At 45.1% G+C, this 22,567-nt stretch overlaps 2 protein-coding genes across 2 annotated transcripts in view; both read right to left on the bottom strand.

Annotated features, from left to right (window-relative positions):
- Nucleotides 1-5,977, bottom strand: part of LOC115077747 (olfactory receptor-like protein OLF4) — a 31,666-nt gene extending 25,689 nt beyond the window's left edge. Inside the window, exon 1 of the mRNA XM_029580033.1 lies at nucleotides 5,780-5,977. Within this exon, the coding sequence (XP_029435893.1) occupies nucleotides 5,780-5,977 (198 nt within the window). The remainder of the gene's footprint in view (nucleotides 1-5,779) is intronic.
- Nucleotides 5,978-17,656: 11,679 nt separating this feature from the next.
- On the bottom strand, nucleotides 17,657-18,616 carry LOC115077746 (olfactory receptor 6N1-like). The gene has a single exon (XM_029580032.1). The coding sequence runs from the start codon at nucleotides 18,614-18,616 to the stop codon at nucleotides 17,657-17,659; it is 960 nt and encodes a 319-aa protein (XP_029435892.1).
- Between the last annotated feature and the right edge of the window lie 3,951 nt (nucleotides 18,617-22,567).

Raw genomic sequence — 22,567 nt, 5'->3', positions numbered from 1 at the left:
GGCCGCGCAGGGCAAGGCAAGGAAAGGCCCAAAGGCCACGCAGGGCAAGGCAAGGAAAGGCCCAAAGGCCGCGCAAGGCTAGAGCAGGGAGCCCAGGAGAGCTCGATGCCAAAGCACCGAGGCAACTGTCAGGCAGGGTTATAAGGGCACACCCAGAGCATAGAGTGGACAGAGGAGATGGACTGGGCCTGTCAGGAAAGCCAGCACTAGAGGGACCCCTGGTGGTGAGGCGGTTGCACTGCAGCCAAAACTGTAACAGTACCCCCTCCTCAAGGCCTCCCCCTCCTCCTGGGTCCCATCTTAGCAGGGGGTACTCAAAAATGAATTCAGACCCCTCCGAGGGCAGCAACAGCTGGAGCAATTCAACAGGCTCAGATGGCTGAGTCAGAAAGTATTTTAGTGGTACCGGTTTGAGCCCCTCCGGGGGTGGCAGCAGGACCGGTTTAAGCCCCTCCGGGGGCGGCAGCAGGACCGGTTCAGCAGGCTCTTCTCGGGATAGTGCAGCAGGCTCGGGCCCTTTCGGGGCGTTGTAACAGGTTCGGACCCCTCTCGGGGCGATGAAGCAGGCTCGAACCCCTCTCGGGGCGATGAAGCAGGCTTGGACCCTTCTCGGGGCGATGAAGCAGGCTCGGACCCCTTTCGGGGTGATGAAGCATGCTCGAACCCCTTTCGGGCGTAGTAGCAGGCTCGGACCCCTCTCGGGGCGTTGTAGCAGGTTCGGACCCCTCGCGGGGCAATGAAGCAGGCTCAGACCCCTCTCGGGGCGTTGTAGCAGGTTCGGACCCCTCTCGTGGCGATGAAGCAGGCTCGGACCCCTCTCGGGGCGATGAAGCAGGCTCGGACCCCTTTCGGGGCGATGAAGCAGGCTCGAACCCCTTTCGGGGCGTAGTAGCAGGCTCGGACCCCTCTCGGGGCATTGTAGCAGGTTCGAACACCTCTCCGGGCGTTGTAGCAGGCTCGGACCCCTCTCGGGGCATTGTAGCAGGTTCGGACCCTTCTCGGGGCGATGAAGCAGGCTCGGACCCCTCTCGGGGCGATGAAGCAGGCTTGAACACCTCTCCGGGCGTTGTAGCAGGTTTGGACCCCTCTCGGGGCGTTGTAGCAGGTTCGGACCCCTCTCGGGGCGATGAAGCAGGCTCGGACCCCTTTCGGGGCGATGAAGCAGGCTCGAACACCTCTCCGGGCGTTGTAGCAGGCTCGGACCCCTCTCGGGGCGTTGTAGCAGGTTCGGACCCCTCCCGGGGCGATGAAGCAGGCTCGGACCCCTCTCCGGGCGTTGTAGCAGGCTTGAACACCTCTCCGGGCGATGAAGCAGACTCAGACCCCTCTCGGGGCGATTAAGCAGGCTCGGACCCCTTTCGGGGCGATGAAGCAGGCTCGGACCCCTTTCGGGGTGATGAAGCATGCTCGAACCCCTTTCGGGGCGTAGTAGCAGGCTCGGACCCCTCTCGGGGCGTTGTAGCAGGTTCGGACCCCTCTTGGGGCGATGAAGCAGGCTCGGACCCCTCTCCGGGCGTTGTAGCAGGCTCAAACACCTCTCCGGGCGTTGCAGTAGGCTCGGACCCCTCTCGGGGCGTTGTAGCAGGCTCGGACCCCTCTCGGGGCGTTGTAGCAGGCTCGGACCCCCCTCGGGGCGATGAAGCAGGTTCAGACCCCTTTCGGGGCGATGAAGCAAACTCAGATGGCAGAGCAGCAAGGTTAGAAGAAGTGTATATGGAAGACATAGATTGTACTGCCAAGGGCTTGATACCTCGAGCCAAAGTCTGAAGCTCCTGATTTTGTTTCTGGAGGAGCAGGTTAGAGAAGGCACAGGCCGTTCTAGGACGTCTAGGGAAGGAGCTCGTTACAGGCTCTTCAGCAGCTGTGGGAAGCAGAGCCCTGCTCGGGTTAATGAGTTCCATCTGTTTTTGTGCTTGATCTCCTAGAACGGAAGTCCTAGAAGTTCTCTTGGCCAGGTAAGTTTTTGGTTTTCCTGAAGTATAAGCTGCTTTTTGGTAAAAAGTTTTGTGACAAGTTATGCTACAATCTTCTGTTAGTAAACTGTCCAGGGTGAAAACATTCCTAGCTGAGCCAGAAGCAGGGCAGAGTGTGATAGCTCTGGCTGAATCTTTACGAGGAGACAGTGGCCCGTTACCTGTGCAGCGGGGGCAGGGTTTGCCTGGAGGCAAAAGACAAGGAAGACAGAGACACTTCCACCAGCCTGGTTTGGGAGAATTGCAATTAAGGCATTCTTGGTATACAGACACATTTCTTCTGTGACAGTTGCTGCACATCCAGTGCTCCTGGTCCGAGAGCTGACAAGCTAAACAGTTCAGGTACGTAGGATAATTCAGAGTTTGACAAATGGTACAGATAATAAACCGTGAGGACTCACCGTCTGAATACTGAGTCCTTTCTGTCTCTCCCAATGTGAATGGCTTCGGCATACTGTTACGACTGGGCTCCGGTCAGGAGTCGTGAACACCACCCAGAAGGGTGGCTCCAGGTTGAGAGAGACAAGAATGGCTAATACAGGGTCTGGGTCCAGGCTGGGTCAGGGCAGGCGGCAGATAGCAGTGTCCGGGTCCAGGCTGGGTCAGGGCAGGCGGCAGAAAGCAGTGTCTAGGTTCAGGCTGGGTCAGGGCAGGCGGCAGAAAGCAGTGTCTAGGTTCAGGCTGGGTCAGGGCAGGCGGCAGAAAGCAGTGTCTAGGTTCAGGCTGGGTCAGGGCACAGTAAGCAGGGCAAGGCAGGTCAGAAGGCCCGTAGGCCACACACACACACACAGAAGGCCCGTAGGCCACACACCGTAAGCGGGGCAAGGCAGGTCAGAAGGCCCGTAGGCCACACACACACACAGAAGGCCTGTAGGCCACACACCGTAAGTGGGGCAAGGCAGGTCAGAAGGCCCGTAGGCCACACACACACACAGAAGGCCTGTAGGCCACACACACACAGAAGACCCGTAGGCCACATACCGTAAGCAGAGCAAGGCAGGTCAGAAGGCCCGTAGGCCACACATACACAGAAGGCCCGTAGGCCACACACCGTAAGCAGAGCAAGGCAGGTCAGAAGGCCCGTAGGCCACGCAAGGCAAGGCAAGGAAAAGGCCCGAAGGCCACGCAGGGCAAGGAAAGGCCCGAAGGCCGAGCAGGGAGCCCAGGAGAGCTCGATGCCGAAGCACCGAGGCAACTGTCAGGCAGGGTTATAAGGGCACACCCAGAGCATAGAGTGGACAGAGGAGATGGACTGGGCCTGTCAGGAAAGCCAGCACTAGAGGGACCCCTGGTGGTGAGGCGGTTGCACTGCAGCCAAAACTGTAACAAAATCTTCACCAAATTATTCGGCTGTTTAAAGGAGCAAATTTAAACAAACCCCCACCCTCCTGACCCCCCCAAGACTTACCAAAACTCCCTGGTGGTCCAGCGGGGGCCCGGGAGCCATCTACTGCATTCACACCATCAGCTGCCGGTATTCAAAATGGCGCCGATAGCCTTTGACCTTACTATGTCACCGGGGCTACCGGTGCCATTGGTCGGCCCCTGTCACATGGTAGTAGCAATGGATGGCCGGCACCATCTTGTGCTCCTACTATGTGACAGGGGCTGACCAATGGCACTGTTAGCCCCTGTGACATAGTAAGGTCAAAGGCTATCGGTGCCATTTTGAATACCGGCAGCCGACGGCATGAGTGCAGGAGATGGCTCCCGGACCCCCTGCTGGACCACCAGGGAGTTTTAGTAAGTCTTGGGGGCGTCAGGAGGGTAGGGGGTTGTAGTTAATTCAATTCTAGCTGGGAAACAAATAAGAATGAACACATGAACATATCGGGGCCCCCCTTGCCGAATGCTAGTTGTCTGCCCCGCAATGAATATGAATACTGAATGCAACGTATGCCGTCCCTCTGCTAATCCCTAGTCTGGCCTACATGATATGGTTTCCCACTGTACAATACTTGCTGCTCATATCATGTAGTGGTCTCTGCCTGTGAATGTAACACCGGTAATGTGGAAGTCAATGGACAGGCTTTAATAGCAGTCAAAAATGGGAAGTAGGTCCTTTAAGGCATACATACACCATTTCTCAGTTTGTTTTTTGTAAAACCAGTGGTGCTAATGTGCAGATTGTAACATAGTATATATATATGGATTGTGAATATAAGTTCAGTATCTTATGCCTTGCCCATCATGTCCTCATTAACAGTACAAAATGTTTTATTTATTTATTTTATTTAATTAAGTTTTTTTTATACCGGCATTCATGAAGCGTTCACATCATGTCGGTTTACATAAAAAAGGGGTGCAATGAAAATAACAAAGAACCTAGATAAACGTGAAGAAGAGATGCAGTTGAATTAGTACTATTGAGGGTACAGCACCATAGGTCAACTTAGGGGTAACCTTCATACCTTGCAGCTAAGGTTTACTGTAAACCTGGTGTGCAAGGACATATAAGCCACTGGCAAAGCACTATTGCATGTACTGCTAAATGCTGAGGGTCTAGTCATGACCCTCTGCAGGTCACCTGTAACAGGCATTCTCCCACATGCAAATAATGGTTGTGGCCAGATATGGGAGACATAATCTGATGGAGTAACTGAAGACCACAGTGCACATGTTAAGCAAGAGAATAGCCACCTGGTCATGCATGGTCATGTTCACAGCACACACATAAACCGTCACACTCTGAATGATAGAGATGACTCCAGTCGGGACACCCATCCTCCATTTAATGGAGGAATCACATGCAGCTGTCATACCATGCCACTTGATATCAGTTATCACCTGTGCCATCTATGGGAGCCACATGGGAGTCCACAACCATATGTCACTTTTCCAAACCACAAGGTGATACTGAGATTATTGCCAGCAACAAGCACCTAATCATTTCACAAGCAGCACAACTGATCTGCTTGGGCCCGAAAGGGAGGTTGCATGCATCTGTACAGTGGTCTATAGAGTTAATGATGGCAGTTCCTAAGGAGGCAACAGTGAACAGTGGACTGACAGGTGGAAGGGACAGTGATAGTGTCCATATAAATGTGGGGTTACCTGCACATCAAATGTGTGTAAAGGGCAGCATGTAGCGCCATGGAATATAACACAAAATGGAGATGTGTGCAAGTTGACAACGAGGCTGCCATGACTTTAACAGAGTGCCTGTTCACCCATCCTCTCACCAGATGGGCTGGCAAATCTCCCGCAAAGGAGTCACAGTGCAACAAGCCACAGATCAGGGTGTGGCTGGTGCCAGGTAACCCACTTTGGTTCATTTAATAGGACAGAAAGAGTGGTGTGGAATGGGGAAGCACCCCAGACCTGGCAGTTTCAAGCCAACAGCACGCTTCCAGTGAGCCTACACACAGTCTTTCACCCTTGTCCCAACGGACTCCATTAGAAGCTTGTGGGCCGGACAAAGGCCATCATCATAGGTCCACTACTGCACACAGTACGATGTTTAACCCATTTCCAGAGGGAAACCGCCTATAATGACTGAATCTCCCACAACCTTCCAGCACAGGTAATTGCTTCCACATAAATGACTTAGCTACTCATATGTGAATGGGTTACTGGAGCATAAGGCTTTACATGAGCTCGCATTAGCCATGTGTCCACCATATGGAGATGGCAGCCCACAACAGGAGACTGCAGAGGGTGAAGGTCTCCTGAAATACGGTTGTGCAGACCAACAGGAACAATGGATAGTACTCCTGTGCAGCAGCAAACAACTGGTGTTATAGGCCGAATAGGTGATCAATGAGTAAAAAGTAGTAAAGTATGCTATGTGTCTGGGTAAAGGGTACCAGCCTTTCTGCACACCTCATATGAACAACATCCACCTTTTCAATTGTGAACACCTGCAGATGGATGGCTTTCAGTGAGGCCCCACTACCTGACACCCGTAACAGGACACCAACAGCAGGTTCCACTTTTGCTAGTTGCAGTAATGATGATGACACGTTTGGACAGATGGCCAAGCTAATTTCTTCCACTATCATCATGGTGTACACATTTGGGGATGGAATTGGGTGTTGGATTTTATTTATTTATTTATTTATTTATTTTAATTTTTTCTATACCGGCATTCGCGATAAATATTGCATCATGTCGGTTTACAATTAACAAGTAGATAGGGAACAGAAGGCAAAAAATAACATTGATCTAAGTAATAATAATAATAATAATAATAGTAGTAGTAAAAACTTTAAACAAGAGAAGGCTAAGGAATGCAGTTACAATAAAACAAGAGAGTAATATAACTTAGATCAGAGAAAAGAAGCAGGGGTTTAAATATAGAGAACATATATGCCAGTCAATGTGCTTATAGCGTTGATGAATTGCCCTTATGAGGTAGGGATATTAATTACTATGATTAAGGCAAAGTCTGAGCGAATCGGTAGTATTGGAATAGGTTCAGTTTAGTTCAGGAAAGGCTGTACTGGATGTACTGGACAGTGAGGCTGTACTGGATGTACTGGACAGTGAGCCTCATACTGTATAGTACAATGGTAGGCTGGCCTGGAGGGTACACAGTTGGGAAGAGGTAATCCCAGCACTGTGACCAGACCCATATCTGCACAGACTCCTCCCACAATAGTGAGGAGCCCATCCCACCCAGCTTGTGTCACTGGCACATATCTCTGCGCTTGTCTGCAATTGTGAAGACTGTCTTGCTGGCCACATGACCAGCCAATGCCCAGAGGGCATACCTGACTGCATGCTATCACAGGGAGTACAGGGGGTATATAGGCTCCTGCTTACCAACAAATCCTATGCACATACAGCTCCCAAGTGACCTCCTCAACCATGATAGCAGGCAGAATTGTACAAATAGACTTTATATACAGTACCAGATAAGGGTGTTCCCTTCTGCAAGCAGCCCACATGCTTTTACCAGGAGATGGCCTCCATAAGGGGATATTAGACATCCAAGAATAGGCAAGAGGCTCTGGCATGCTAGGCTTCAGTGTGAGATGACCTGCCAGTTGGGCATGCACATGTACATCGTGACGATGCAGCCACACTGTCATGTGGTCCAGGAGGCCCATTACTTGGATGTACAAACAGGCCGAACAATACGTGCTGTCATCTCAGACATGGCAACTTGTCCTTCCTGAGGTGTAAAGTGTCTGGGTACACAGTTGTGCCTAAGAGGCCCAACAAACAGCAGTGGAGTGCTCAGGGTGAGGTATGATTATGGGTACATAATCCCTCATCCCTGTGATGGTTGCACCTTGACTGTGAAGTACAGCATACACAGGCCACCCTCTGGCCTGGAAACCTAGGACACCCGTATTTCCACATCTGTTAAGAGGTAGAAGCCTCTTTGGTGCAGGATACCAGATTACACGGGCAGACTATGTTTTTAGAGGTGTGGGGTGGATGCCCGCACAAAGCACCTCATCCAGTTGTGGAGAAGTGTGTGGCCCATTCTGATATATCTAGGTTCAGATGTTGGGAATATGGCAATGTATCGAAGGAAATACGTGGGCATAACCCATTACTCTTGGCCAGCAAGTAGGTATTACCCAAGAGCTGCAGGAAAGTGGTCAGCGCAGACATTGGTAACTGAGCAGTGTCATGTCATGAAGAAGGGCAAAAAGAGAGGTAGGAGTAATGGCCCTCAAACTGGTGGGTTTTATCTGTCCTTGATCTGGACAGGATGTGGGCCTAGGTCTCCCTCCAATAATGATAGATGCACCCATCTCATTTTCCATGGAGTGGATCCTACCTATTCACAGTAGGTCCAACAAGAAACGTCTTGCAGGAACACAAGCTTTAAAAATAAGTATCATGAACAACATGGGTGAAGTGGAAATATAAAGTGATGTATGTGCTACCGTATGTGCAAGCAATTTTATTCTGCAGACATGTATGTGTGACCAACATTCCTTACCAGCTCAATTTTCTACAGCAGCCCTTTTGGGAGAACAGTCCACTGCAGTTCACAAAAATTTCTCTCTATGTTGTTGTGTTCTTTTTTATTTGTGGAAGTATACCAAATCAATGAAAACACAGACAGATAAGTATCAGTGGACTCTAGTGGACTTCCCTACAACATGGACTCTTTCTACAATGTCCTTAACTTTGGGTAGTGGCTCCCACATAAATGTGTGCAGAAGATTTGTCTTTCCACAGAATGTATGACTTTGGACTACATAACATTATATTTATTTATTTATTTATTTGAAACTTTTATATACCGGCATTAGTATGCATACATCATACCGGTTCACATGTAACTAGAAGGCTGAAATTGCAATCAACGGGGAGGGGAAACAGGGAGGAATATACATAGAGCAGGAGGGGTTGAAATTAAAGCATTAAAAAACTGTAACAGGCTATTTACAGGTCTATACAGGTCTATACATATATGACCAGGAACACCATGTTCCTCTTCAGGCTTGGTCTTTCTGTTGTGAGTGGCCCACCATATAAAGGGTGCATGCACACACCACAGCTGGTAGCTGACACCGGAGGGTTGGCTGTCACAAGGGATGGTGACTGAATTTTGGCCCATCTGGCCATTTCTGGGGGAATGCCTGTGATGAGTTAACATAACACTATGTTGAGCATGGCCATCAGATGAATGTGCACACAAAGTGCACACCAGCAGTCATTAGTTCTGTATGGATATGGCTACCAAATAGCCACTCGTATGCCCTCTTCAACATACCTTACACAGTTGCTACAGCATTCCCGAAATGACTAGCAACAGCCTTGTTACTTGTCAGATGACAGTTTGTGCCCTTGTGTTCATACACTGCATGCAGATTGCTAAAGAAGCATTATTATGCATTACCTTGAAGTTGCCCCCAAGCATAAGTATAAGACAGTTGCAATAAGAACCTTTCCCTGTCACACAAGGTATACATTTACAAGCAGGCATGTGTTGTATATACAGTCATATGTCGCTAGCTAGAAGGTACATGCTTAGCTTGTGCAGATGACAATGGCTACACACTATTGTATGTCTATAGCGGCAGGACATGGAGTGTATGCATTAGCACACACTATAATGGATGTCCTGCATGGCACAAAGACTTGTTACTCTGCATCTAGGTCACTCTGAGTAGGTGGGAATCAGCATCCCTTTCCCACCACATGTGAAAAAGCATTATAGCATCCTAACTGTTTAATTTGGCTGGCATGGTGGTTCCTCACATATGTGGCCTTTGTCAGGCTGAAATTGCTATATTACTGAACACAGCTAGGTTTAATATTTGTACACACCTTACCACCAACAGTGGGCACCCCTTTCCCTTTCTTCCACAATCTTACCAAAATGCATACATAAGTGTCACTCTCTGACTGTAACGTCATTGACACTGCAGGTTCCTCCTTAGCAGCCACCTAGTTCATGAACCAAACTGTAAGGTATGTCAAAGGCAGGTACAGAGCCTGCTGTACATTATCTCAGCCAGGGGGTGTTTAGGAAGCTCTGCATTGGCTCTTCATAGGTATACAATTGGCAAAGAACATATGGTTCAATGTGCTACCTAAGGGGTGATATGCAGCATGTTAGGTGTGGTGGGTGTAAAGCAAGTGCACAATCAGAGCATAACAGGACACACACAAAGTGGTTGGAATAACAGGATATTTATTCCTGAAAACATAGCGCTGTGTACTGTGAATAATTTGAGCAGAGGTTTTAACATTCATTTGTAGTTCATAGGTAGTCACATTCTGCAAGTACAAGATAACAAATAGCTACCAAAAGGGCTATTTCTGTGCAACATCACATATCGTTGGATGTCGCTCCCACATTAATAGTATACTTCATGTAAATATACAGGTAGTGGGTGTTATCTGTACTGGCAAAGCATGATTACCTAGGAACAGAGAAACAGGCACCCCAATAGCTCAAGTACTGCTATCAAATTAGAACTGCAGTACAGTATGCAATGTGTAAACAGGCATAGGCTCCCAGGCAGTCCATGTTGAAAGAGTGCACTGAAAGGGGACAGCCTGAGAGCTAAGTCAGCAAAGTTAGAGTCCAGGCCCCAGGCAGTCCATGTTGAAAGAGTGCACTGAAAGGGGACAGCCTGAGAGCTAAGTCAGCAAAGTTAGAGTCCAGGCCCCAGGCAGTCCATGTTGAAAGAGTGCACTGAAAGGGGACAGCCTGAGAGCTAAGTCAGCAAAGTTAGAGTCCAGGCCCCAGGCAGTCCATGTTGAAAGAGTACACTGAAAGGGGACAGTCTGAGAGACACGGCAGAAAAGTTAGAGTCAAGGCCCCAGGCAGTTTACTATATCCTGCACAGTTTGGGTTCAGGAAACATCTCAACACTGAAACCCTCCCTAAACGACACCGTTCTCAGAGGCTTCGATAAGGGCCAAAGCTACTTACTAATCCTATTAGACCTATCTGCTGCTTTTGACATGGTAAACCAAACAATTCTCATTGACTGCCTAACTGAAATAGGGATAACTGACAAAACCCTACTCTGGTTCTCATCCTACTTATCCAACAGAACCTACCAAGTTACAACCAACAACGACCTCTCTGAAAAAATACAACTAAACACAGGAGTCCCCCAAGGCTCTGCCCTTTCCGCAACCCTATTCAACATCTACCTTCTCCCAATCTGCCAGCTCCTAGCCAGCCTTAAAATAACACACTTTCTGTATGCAGATGACATTCAAATACTCATCCTGATTCAAAACTCCCTGGACAAAACATATAAGAAAACAGCAACCTATCTCAAAACAATTGTTAACCAAATTGAAACTCGTAATAAACATTGAAAAAACAGAAATAATAATTCTTGACAGAAAAACCAAACCAATACCCCCACCACCCCTAATTATAGAGAATCAAATAACTGCAATCTCCCTGATCTCACATGCACACAATCTTGGAGTCATCATAGACAGTGAACTCTCATTCAAAAATCACATCACAACAAAAATAAATGAAGGATACCTAACACTACTAACCCTGAGATGCATAAAACCCTTCCTAACCCAAGAGGACTTAAGAACATTATTACAACTTCTCATTCTCTCCATTAGAGATGTGAATCGGAACCGGTATCGGTTCTGATTCCGGTTCCGATTCACATCATGAAATTTTTATCTTGCAGTCCGATCGGGTTTTTTTTAATCAGCTGCGCCCGAGCCGATAACAAAAAAATACAGCCGACTCTTTAAAATGAGTTTGTTAGTATCCCCCCACCCTCCGGACCCCCCCAAAATTTTTTAAATACCTGGTGGTCCAGCGGGGGTCCTGGGAGCATTATCCCATGCTCAGGCTGTCTGCTGCCAGTAAACAAAATGGCACAGATGGCCCTTTGCCCTTAGCATGTGACAGGGTATCCATGCAATTGGCCGGTCCCTGTCACATGGTAGGAGCAATGGACGGCTGGCGCCATCTTTAAAAATGGCATGGTCATCCAGTGCACCTACCATGTGACAGGGGCTGACCAATGGCACCGATAGCCCCTGTCTCATGGTAAGAGCAAAGGGCCATCGGCGCCATTTTGATTAGTGGCAGCCGACAGCCCGAGCATGGGAGAATGCTCCCGGGACCCCCGCTGGACCACCAGTTATTTAAAAAAAAATTTGGGGGGGGTCAGGAGGGTGGGGGGATACTAACAAACTCATTTTAAAGGGTCAGGTTATGTTTTTAGGTTGTGTCCTTTCTTCCTGCCCCCCCCATAACGATAAGAAAACCCACTAAATTAATCATGGGGTTTCCTATCACTATCGGGGACCCCCGATATCTGACGATATTGAAAATATCGGATGATATTTTCAATCATCAGATAAACGATTCACATCCCTACTCTCCATACTCGACTACTGCAACTCTCTACTACTCTATCCACCATCCGTCCACTCCAAATTCTACAAAATTCAGCAGCCTGACTACTCACAGGAACCAAAAAACACGAGCACTTAATCCAAATTCTTACATCCTTACACTGGCTTCCAATCAAATACCAAATTGACTACAAAATATTAACCATTGTACACAAACACATACATGAAGAACGAAACGACTGGCTAAGTGAAACGATTAAATCACACAAACCACAAAAAACCTCCACTCTGCCAACAAAGGACTCCTGGAATTCCCCCCCCCCCCCCCCTTCACCGAGCCACACAACTGACATCAGTATATGAACGCACTATCTCCTTCGCAAGCCTCCAACTATGGAATACACTATCGACTGAACAAAGACTACAACCTAGCCAAAAAACATTCAAAAAGGAACTGAAAACATGGCTGTTCACCAAAGCTTACCAAAATGCACACAGCCACTAACCTACCCCACACCACTCTGAAAGAACACACACCCATGCTACTTGTCTAAACCCATAAGCGAACCTTGCAATATACTGATAACTTGGCAAACCTTAAATGGTTAACGTAATTCCGTATTTCCTACTATTTGATGTACTATAATTTGACGTTTGTTACCTTTTAAAAATGTAGCATTAGAATGTACTTTCTATGAAAAATTGCTAACCATGTTTACAAAATATTAGAATTGAAAACCATTGTGATGGCAATACTGAACGACGGTATATAAAACTCTACAATAATAATAATAATAATAATAATAATAATATTGAGAGTGCACTGAAAGGGGACAGCCTGAGAGCCATGGCAGCAAAGTTAGAGTCAAGGCAGCAGACAAACTAGCTTATAGGCAGCAGGAGAACACGCCAAAGGTGTGGCCCACCTCTTCTTCCTCCTCCTCCTTCTCCGACCACTGTGTCTGTGCATCCATGTAGAAAGGACGTGTCAGCATTTATTTATTTATTTAACACTTTTCTATACCGACCTTCATGGTTAAAAGACCATATCAGATCAGTTTACATCGAACTGGGGGACTGAACCAAAGACAATAGTTAAAACAGGAAAAAACAAAGTTACATTCAACAAGGAAAGTAAAACTTGGTGGCATAGACTGCTGGAAGAGAAAAGGCCTAGGAACGCAGAAAACAAGTATAAACGATTGGTGAGTCAGGGGAGGATCTTATTGGAAACTTCAAGGAGGTACGGAGATCCATAAAAACCTCAGCTAATGTGTATCAGGGGGATCTGAGAAGACTTGGCGGAAGAGCCAAGTCTAAGTTTTTTTTTGAATGTTGAGAGGCAGGGTTCCATTCTGAGGTCAGAAGGGATATTGTTCCAGATGGCTGGGCCTGCTGTCGAAAATTAACGATCTTTGGTCGAGGTGAGGCGAGTTGCTTTTGTGGGAGGGGCCTGTAGAGTTCCTTTATATGCTTCTCTAGTCAGCCTGTTGGAGATATGAAGAGTGAGAGGGAATACCAGGTCCAGATATAGGTGATTTTAGATGGATTTGTGAATTAGAGTGAGTGATTTGTGAAGGATACGATAGTACACTGGGAGCCAGTGTAAGTTACAGAGGATAGGTGATATGTGTTCTCCACGGTTGGTGTTGGTCAGGATTCTTGCCGCAGCGTTCTGTATCATCTGTAGGGGTTTGGTGGTAGAGCCGGGGAGACCCAAGAGGAGAGCGCTGCAGTAGTCTATTTTGGCGAATAGCAAGGCTTGCAGAACTGTCCTGAAGTAGTGGAAGAAAAGAAGAGGTTTGAGTCTTTTTAGAACCTGAAGTCTATAGAAACAATCTTTGGTTGTGGTGTTGATCATTTTCTTTAAGTTTAAGCGATTGTCGAGAAGAAACCCAAGATCTCTAACATGGGTATGTGTGAGCTGGCTGTTGTGGTTGGTCTGAGGCAGTGGGTTGTCTTGGTTAGTGGAAATGACGAGGAGTTCTGTCTTCGATGCATTAAGAACCAGGTTAATACTGTTGAGGAGGTTGGTAATCGATTTTAGGCAGTTGTCCCAGTGCTTGAGTGATTTAGCGATGGATTCAGTTATCGGAATCAGAATCTGCACATCATCTGCATATAGGTAATGTGTTAGGTTAAGGTCTGTTAGAAGCTGGCAGGAGGGAGGAGGTAAATGTTGAAGAGGGTGGGTGATAAAGAGGATCCTAGAGGTACACCAAGTGAGGAAGAAGTTGAGGGTGATTCTTTGTTGTTAATTTTAACTTTGAAGCTTCTATTGCTGAGGAAAGACGTGAACCAGCTGAGGGCAGATCCAGAAATACCTATGTCTGCCAGTCGGTTCAGGAGGATGGAGTGGTTGAAGGTATCGAATGCCGCCGAAATGTCTAGGAGAACTAGAAGGAAGGAATGGCCCTTGTCTAGTCCCATGATGATATGGTCTGTCAATGAGACAGACCATATAATCATGGTGGCCGCCTTGACCCCGAGGAATCACAGCTCGTCCCTGGGCCTTCCCAGCTGCCTCATGGAGCCTCCTGTTTGGGACCGAAGTGTTCCGTGGAAACAGAAGGAAAAAAAGAGAGACCACATCAGTACCACTGCGATTCTTTGCATGAGAGGAACATCTTTTTATTTTACATTGTAATACTATTACATAGCATGCTGCTTATAACATTATGTGGTTTCTCTGTAGCTGAAGGCCTGGGCCCTGGGGGGGAGGGGAAGGGCAGCTACTGGAAGCACATGTTGCAGAGAGAACTAAACAGTACATACTTTAAAAACATCACAGTGCATGAGCTGGCTAGCTGAAGGGCTGGGCCCTGGGGCGGGGGGGGGGGGGGTGAAAGGGCAGCTACTGCTAGCACATGTTGCAGAGAGAACAAAACAGTACATAGTTTAAAAACATTGAGCTGGCTAGCTGAAGGCTTGGGGGGGAGAGCCCAACTTACCACCTTTGAGATGGGATGTGTCAGGGCGGGGATCCATCCCCTCGAACACATTCGGTCCCAGACGCTGCATTAAGCGTTTTTCCATTATGGTAAATGTTATTGGGCAAGGGGCCCCTCCACCAGTCTGGCGCTGATATTGATTCCTCTCTGCTATCTTCGCCTTCAGGTGAGCCTTGATGTCCCTGTACCTGTGGGAGACTTGCTCCCAGCTGCGCTGTATCCCACTTTCCCAGCTGATGTCCTGGGCGATGCTGGTCCACAGTTGCACCTTTGCTGCTTTTGAGGTCTTGACCGACTGGTTGCAAAACAGGTGTGCATAGTGCTGCAGCACATCTGCGATGAGCAGGTCATCCTCCTCCGTGATAAAGCGAATAGCACGCTGCCTCTGCCTTGCATGGCTGCCTGACTGGGGTGCCACTTCCGGAGGGGTCTCCTCCCTGCCCTCACTCTCCCATCCACCTGATTCCCCACTCCCTTCCTCCCCCCCCCCCCCTCACCTGACCCTGCACTTCCAGCTCCCTTCCCCTCTGGCCTGGCTGCCTAGCCCTACCTCCTTCCCCCATTCTTACCTGCCTAACCCCTTCCCCCACCCCCATCCTCCTATCCCTTCCCTCCTGCCACTACCCCTGTCCCTACTCCTACTCATTCCCCTATCATTACGCCCCTCCTACCACTCCTCTCACACTGCATCCTCCACACCACTCCACACCACTCCACACCACTCCTCCTCCTCCACACCTCAACTTCTCCACACCACACCACCACCGCACCACTCCTCCACGCCTCACCTCCTCCTCACCACACCACCCCTCCTCCTCCTCACACCACTCCTCCATGCCTCACCTCCTCCTCCACGCCTCTCCACACCACTCCTCCACACCTCACCACCTCCTCCATGCTTCTCCACACCACTCCTCTATGCTTCACCTCCTCCTCCACACCTCACCTCCTCCTCCACACCTCACAGAAAAAGACAAAGATGTGACAAACAGGATTTCACTCCAAAAGATATGACAAAAGACACTAGTTAAGGGAAACAGATGACAACAGAAAACAAGACTCCGCAAACAGTAATCAATATAAATCCTCTATCACTTCCAAAAACTCTAAACACCTACCTCCACTACCAAACTCCTTCGAAACCCTCAAAGGAGGAGGGGCAGGAAGTGACCTTTTATACATGTAACATTATTGTGGGATGCGATGAAAGGTTTTTTTTCGCAAAACGCGATGACATCGCGAACCTCGATGATGCTTAATCTCAAACCACGATTCCATTTCGCAAACTGCGAAATCATTTCGCGATTTGCGGTAACATCACAGTGTGCGAAAGTTTTGCAACTATGTGATAACTACTTCATTTGCATGAAAATGCCCCTTTTACTAACGCTAGCGTTAGCCCTGCGAGATTAGTGAATCTAGGCCTAAATTACTTAATTGGCCAGTTTTGAATATTGAACCCACTGATACTATTACTACTACTACTATTTGTCTATTCTATAGTGCTGCTAACAATAATCATAACCTTTCAGAAATAATAACAACCAAAGGGGTCGATTTTAAAAGCAGCATGCGTCCATGTGCGCACGAATCCTGGTGCATGCACATGGACACACCACTTTTAGAACATACACGTGCTGGCGTGCACATGTTATAAAATCCAATGGCCATGTGTGCATGTGCAGGCAGCCCGTGACTCGCACGTGCAGAGGGGGGGGGGGGGGGAATTTTCCAATTACGCATGGTGATACGATCGGCCTTTTTCCCTGTTTCCTTCCAGTCCTCTCCGGAACTTCCCTACCCCCGTACCTAACCTTCTTCCCTCTTTCCCTCTTCTCTCCACCCTCTAGACCTAACCTAACTATCCCCAAATTATTTTATTTTGGTACTTACTGCTTCTCTGGAGCAGACGTAATCTCCGTATGCCAGCCAGCTGCCAGCACTCGCTTCCCCAGGAGAGCAATGAATGGCGCTGTCCTGGCTGACCCCACCCCGACCTTGCCCCTCAGCCGACGCCTTTGGAGAGGCCCAGCACTTTGGTCCATGCTGGGGTTCACGCACGCGTCTAGACCCGTTGTAAAATGCATGCAATGAGCGCAAGACCCGGCCACACGCATACATTCTGAAATTTACTCACACAGCCCATTTACAGTTTACTGGAAAATGAATACATATACTTCTGACATTTAAGAAATTACAGCATTTTCCTAAAAAAATCTCTTATTTTGATTTTAGAAAAAAAAATGAATACATTTCCTCATTTATGATGGAATTTTATTTTAATTTTGTATTTCTAAAATTATAAAGTTTTCTAATCAACATATAGATTAATAGTAACTGTTAGGAAACAAGACAAAATATCCCACTTAGCAAGACAAAATTAGAAACAACGTAGGCAAATATGTGTGATCTGCGAAATTTCAAAATTCAGTATTATATACACAGGTTTTTAACTAATTCTCACACACAAGCTTTCTTTCTCACCAAGCCATTTATCAAATAACAACTTCACTGGTTGTATTTTATTTATTCTTTAAAAAAAAAAAATCTGTACTCTAAGGAACCAGCTAGGAAGGAAGCAAATTAGAGATCAGTGGTGGGGCCGTGAGTAATATTAGTTTCCTCTTGATTCTGAAATGCACCATGTTCCACTGAGTATTTAAAGAGTATCATCTGTTACCAGTTCCAAGTCAGCATATTTTACAATGTTGGTTAGATGAGCTGATGTAAAAATGAGGTGCTGTTCATATGTTGTAACAACTCTGATTTTCAAAGGAGTTTAGGGCATAAATGTAACCTACAATCATTGAAATTTTCAAAAGCAAAGTGCACTTAAATATAAATAAAGCACACTTACTCAAGAATTCAATGGGATATATTGTAGCAATTTTCAAAAGCCTGTTTATTGGAGTAAAGTGCATTTTCTCAAGTAAAACCCTGTTTTTCTCCAGTAAATGCTTTTTTAAATCAGGTCCTTAGTACATTCATTTCAGGAGCTATAAAGTGATGTCTGTACAATTTTCTTGCTGCCTCTTTTACATTATTGTTCCGGAGACTATAAATAAAGGGATTGAACAAGGGTGTGAACACTGCATATGTTAGGGAAAGTAATTTGTCATAGTCTACAGGGAAGCTCCCCTTGGGTCGTACATAAACAATAAGCGCTGAACCATAAAATAATATAACCACAATCAGGTGAGAAGAGCAAGTAGAGAAAGCTTTGTGTCTCCCTTCTTCTGTTTTAATCTTTAATACAGCAATAATAATATTTATATAAAAAACAATGATCAATGAGAAAGGAATCATTGCAGCACACCCAGCAACTGAACTATTTACTACAATGTTGAATGAGATATCTGTACAAGCCAGGTTCAGGAGTGGGGCAAGATCACAGAAAAAGTGATTGATTTCATTTTGACCACAGAACAATAATCTAGCAGCCAAAATTGTTGGGATGAGTGCAGCTGAAAACCCCAGAAGCCAGGAACAAGCAGCCAACTGAATGCAAAACTTTTTGGTCATGATGGTTTCATAACGCAGTGGATTACAGATTGCTAAATAACGATCAAATGCCATCACCCCTAAAAGCACACATTCTGTAATTCCTAAAGAATGAAATGTATACAGTTGGACAAAGCAACCAGCATAGGAAATTGATGTACTGACTGCTAACAAGTTGAGAAGCAGTTTGGGAACAATGACAGATACATACAATATTTCTAAAACAGACAGGGAACTAATGAAAAAGTACATGGGAGAATGCAGGGAGATCTCCACTTTTACCAGCATAATAATAGATAAGTTTCCAGTAAGTATGGTCAGATACACGAGAAGAATGATGAAGAAGAGTAGATTCTGAAACTGATGGAAACTGGAGAATCCAAGGATGAGGAAGTACTTTGCCATAGTCTGATTATGTATTTCCATAGTAGCTATAATAATACCTAGAAATGTATACCGTATTCTTTTTCACATATATCAGAAAAATGTATCTATAAATAAACAGCAAAAAGAATATCTGGGTAAACCATGCAAACTGGAGCATCAGAACACCTAGATTAAAAAGTTATGAGTAAGCAAATCATTATCATCAAATAATCAATCTTTGATAATATTAGTGATAGGCAAAATCAGATTTGATTTTATTTTAATCAAATATATCATAACCTAAGCAGAGGGTCACAAACCAGTCAGGAAGGACCCCCAGCCAGTCAGGTTTTCAGGATATCCACAATGAATATGCATAAGATACAATTTGCATGCTGTGAAGGGGGAATTCATGGGCTCCAGAGGTATGAAAGTCAACAAGAAGATTAGGATTCAGTCTAAAGTAAGCTTCACCAAAGATCTTAGGAAGGCATTTGAGTGATGAGCTTGAGAATATCCTCACAGAAACTATAAAGATGAATTTTAAAAGCACAGCACACACCAAAACCAGGAGATACATGCACAAGTTGTGCTGGCATTCACCGAGCGGATTTTAAAAGGTGCCCTGGATTTCACGTTAAATCTGCACGTAAATACTTACATGCACAGGTGCATACCGGGGTCCCCTGCCGAGTAACTTTACTTCTGATATAGATGACATGTAAGTAATAAAATAAAGATAAATAATCAGATTGGCAGGGTTTTAAGGGTTGGCATTAACAAGGGAAAAGGGTGCAGTTAAACTAGGAAGTTTGGAAGTCCTATTCCTTAGCTGGGAGACCTAGGAACAAACTGGGAAAACTGGTAATGGTGTCAGCATGTGTGTCTTTTAAAATCCCACCACTTATGCAGTAGAAGCAGCAGTTGTGCGCATAGATCTGCATCCACTTAATATTGCACGTACATGTACATGCAGACAGGCTATTTTATAACATGTGTACATATACACATGTATGTTATAAAATGGCTGAGTGCATGGGTGTGGGCTGACAAATGCATGTACATGTGTGCCTGTGCTAAAATTTACCGTCAAGATGAGTAAGGAATATAATGGAAGAGAGAGAACACATTTCCTTTCCTCTGGTTACATAACAACTCCTTCCAACGCCCATCTATTTTAGAGAATAATTGTAAAGCCATTTATGTAGGAAAATGGTGCTTTAACTACAGCATTTACAAAATTTCACTCTAAAAGTATGAGTTCTGTTCCATAAGAACAAGAACATAAGAAATTGCCATGCTGGGTCAGACCAAGGGTCCATCAAGCCCAGCATCCTGTCTCCAACAGTGGCCAATTCAGGCCACAAGAACCTGGCAATTACCCAAACACTAAGAAGATCCCATACTACTGATGCAATTAATAGCAGTGGCTATTCCATAAGTAAACTTGATTAATAGCCATTAATGGACTTCTCCTCCAAGAACTTATCCAAACCTTTTTTGAACCCAGCTACACTAACTGCACTAACCACATCCTCTGGCAACAAATTCCAGAGCTTTAATGTGTGATGAGTAAAAAATAATTTTCTCCGTCTTAGATGCGCTACTTGCTAACTTCATGGAATGTCCCCCTAGTCCTACTATAATTCAAAAATATAAATAACCGATTCACATATACTCATTCAAGACCTCTCATGATCTTAAAGACCTCTATCCTATCCCCCCTCAGCCGTCTCTTCTCCAAGCTGAAGAGCCCTAACCTCTTCAGCCTTTCCTCATAGGGGAGCTGTTCCATCCCCTTTATCATTTTGCTTGCCCTTCTCTGTACCTTCTCCATTGCAATTATATCTTTTTTAAGATGTGGCGACCAGAATTGTACACAGTATTCAAGGTGTGGTATCACCATGGAGCGATAGAGGCATTATGACATTTTTTGTTTTATTAACCATTCCGTTCCTAATAATTCCCATACTTTTAGCTGCATTTGGGGGAGGTTTATCCCAGGGAATCTTTTAGGCAGGATTGAAAAATAATGAACATAGATATAATTAGACTTTTATAAACATGACCCATATTATATTATTGTACATCTTCTTTTGCAAAAAAATAGTGATTTTGATTGATGTGCTGATGATGTGATGTTGTAGTGTAATATTTTGTTCATTAAATATAGCTTTACAGTCAATATATGAGTCATGCTTAGACAATTCAAAAAGTGAGGCACTGAATTTAGTAACTATCCTATGAAACCTAAAAAAAAATCATATAGGGTGAGAGCAAAGCAGATGATAAACATAGAAAAACTAGAAGCCCAGCCAATTTGTTCCAGGTGTGTGCACTACCACAGCGAATAAATAGATGCAAAGAAAATTAGAGAAGACAAAACAAAGGCTGAAAGAAACACATGGGAGACACAGTGCAGCTATAAAAATGGGTAGAGAATATAGGTACAAAGCACCTGTAAAGAAAAAAGATTTTATAAAGTTATATTTTGATTTATCAAAAGTATGATTTTCATACTCCTTTTGTTTCACTTATTCTTAATTCCCTTCTAGTAGGCATTTTTTTTTGCTATGATAGTGTTTTTCTTGAATTTTTCTTGTGTGTCCTTTTGTGCAAAATAACATTTTTTTCAAACTAATTTCTGATGCTATTTTGAAAAATCAATAAACAAAATATTGAAAAATAAGATGTATGGAGACTCATAAATGTAGATATTCAAAAGATATTCATGACTAAAATCAGCTTTTAACCACATAAATCTAATCTAAAATTCCACCCACTGTCTGGTTACATATGTGTGTACAAAATCACTGTACACACAGATTTATCCAGATAAAGAAAGGTCTGGGTTGTGGCAGGTTAGCCAGTGAGACTTGAATATTAAGCTAAGCTTGTCCCCCTAAGTGCATCCACATATCTGTCCAAAATCTAACCACAACAATTTTGAATGGTCACATTTAAGATGCTATTCAACAACACATAACAGCCTACATACATTTTCTACCAAACACTTGCCTAAGTTGCACTAGCTCTCAAAACAAATGTATGCATGTAAGTTTGCTTTGAAATGTATCTCACTAAAACTCTCCACATGCGGTTATTTACTCTTTCGGATAATAGAAAGACTAGGGGGCACTCCATGAAGTTAGCATGTGGCACATTTAAAACTAACCCTCTCATATATCCCTCCCTCGCAAAGTTGAACTTCCTTTCTGGTAATCATTCCCTTAATGCATTCATCTATTACTCTCCTTTTTGCTCCCTCTCCACAACCTTGATCAATTGTTTTCAATGTAAATCAGTGGCGAGTTATTATTTATGTAAAGCCTCAGACTTGCACTTATTGCCCCGGGCAATTTCCTGTTCAATTGTTAAATTGTTATACTAATACTAACTGTTTTAATCGTTATATGTAAAGTTTTTTGGAGACTCACTATCTAACTGTTTTTTGTAAAGCCTTGGGCGGTTTGTAAACCCCAGGTGATTTGCCGTTCTATGTAAACCGGATTGATTTGTATCTCATACAGGAATTTCGGTATATAAAAATTAAAAATAAATAAATAAATAAATAAATATAATCGGAGAAAGTTCTTCTTCACTCAACGCACAATTAAACTCTGGAATTTGTTACCAGAGGATGTGGTTAGTGCAGTTAGTATAGCTGTGTTTAAAAAAGGATTGGATAAGTTCTTGAGAAGTCCATTACCTGCTATTAATTAAGTTGACTTAGAAAATAGCCACTGCTATTACTAGCAACAGTAGCATGGAATAGACTTAGTTTTGGGTATTTGCCAGGTTCTTATGGCCTGGATTGGCCACTGTTGGAGACAGGATGTTGGGCTTGATGGACCCTTGGTCTGATCCAGTATGGCATGTTCTTATGTTCTTATATCTGCTAATATGTGCCTAGAACTTTTCTGGGAGATTTTACACACATGCATTTTGAAAATGAATAAGTATCTGCATAAGTGCAAATCTTTCCCTAATTCCAACACTAGGAATACTTCC

This window comes from Rhinatrema bivittatum, chromosome 16, assembly GCF_901001135.1.
Source record: "Rhinatrema bivittatum chromosome 16, aRhiBiv1.1, whole genome shotgun sequence".
NCBI lineage: Eukaryota > Metazoa > Chordata > Amphibia > Gymnophiona > Rhinatrematidae > Rhinatrema > Rhinatrema bivittatum.
Note: the sequence above shows the minus strand (reverse complement) of the source record. Positions and strands in the feature narration are given on the sequence as shown.

What these genes read in the sequence shown, in the direction of transcription:
- LOC115077746 (XM_029580032.1), bottom strand. Translation starts at nt 18,616, where the DNA reads ATGGAAATACATAATCAGACTATGGCAAAGTACTTCCTCATCCTTGGA.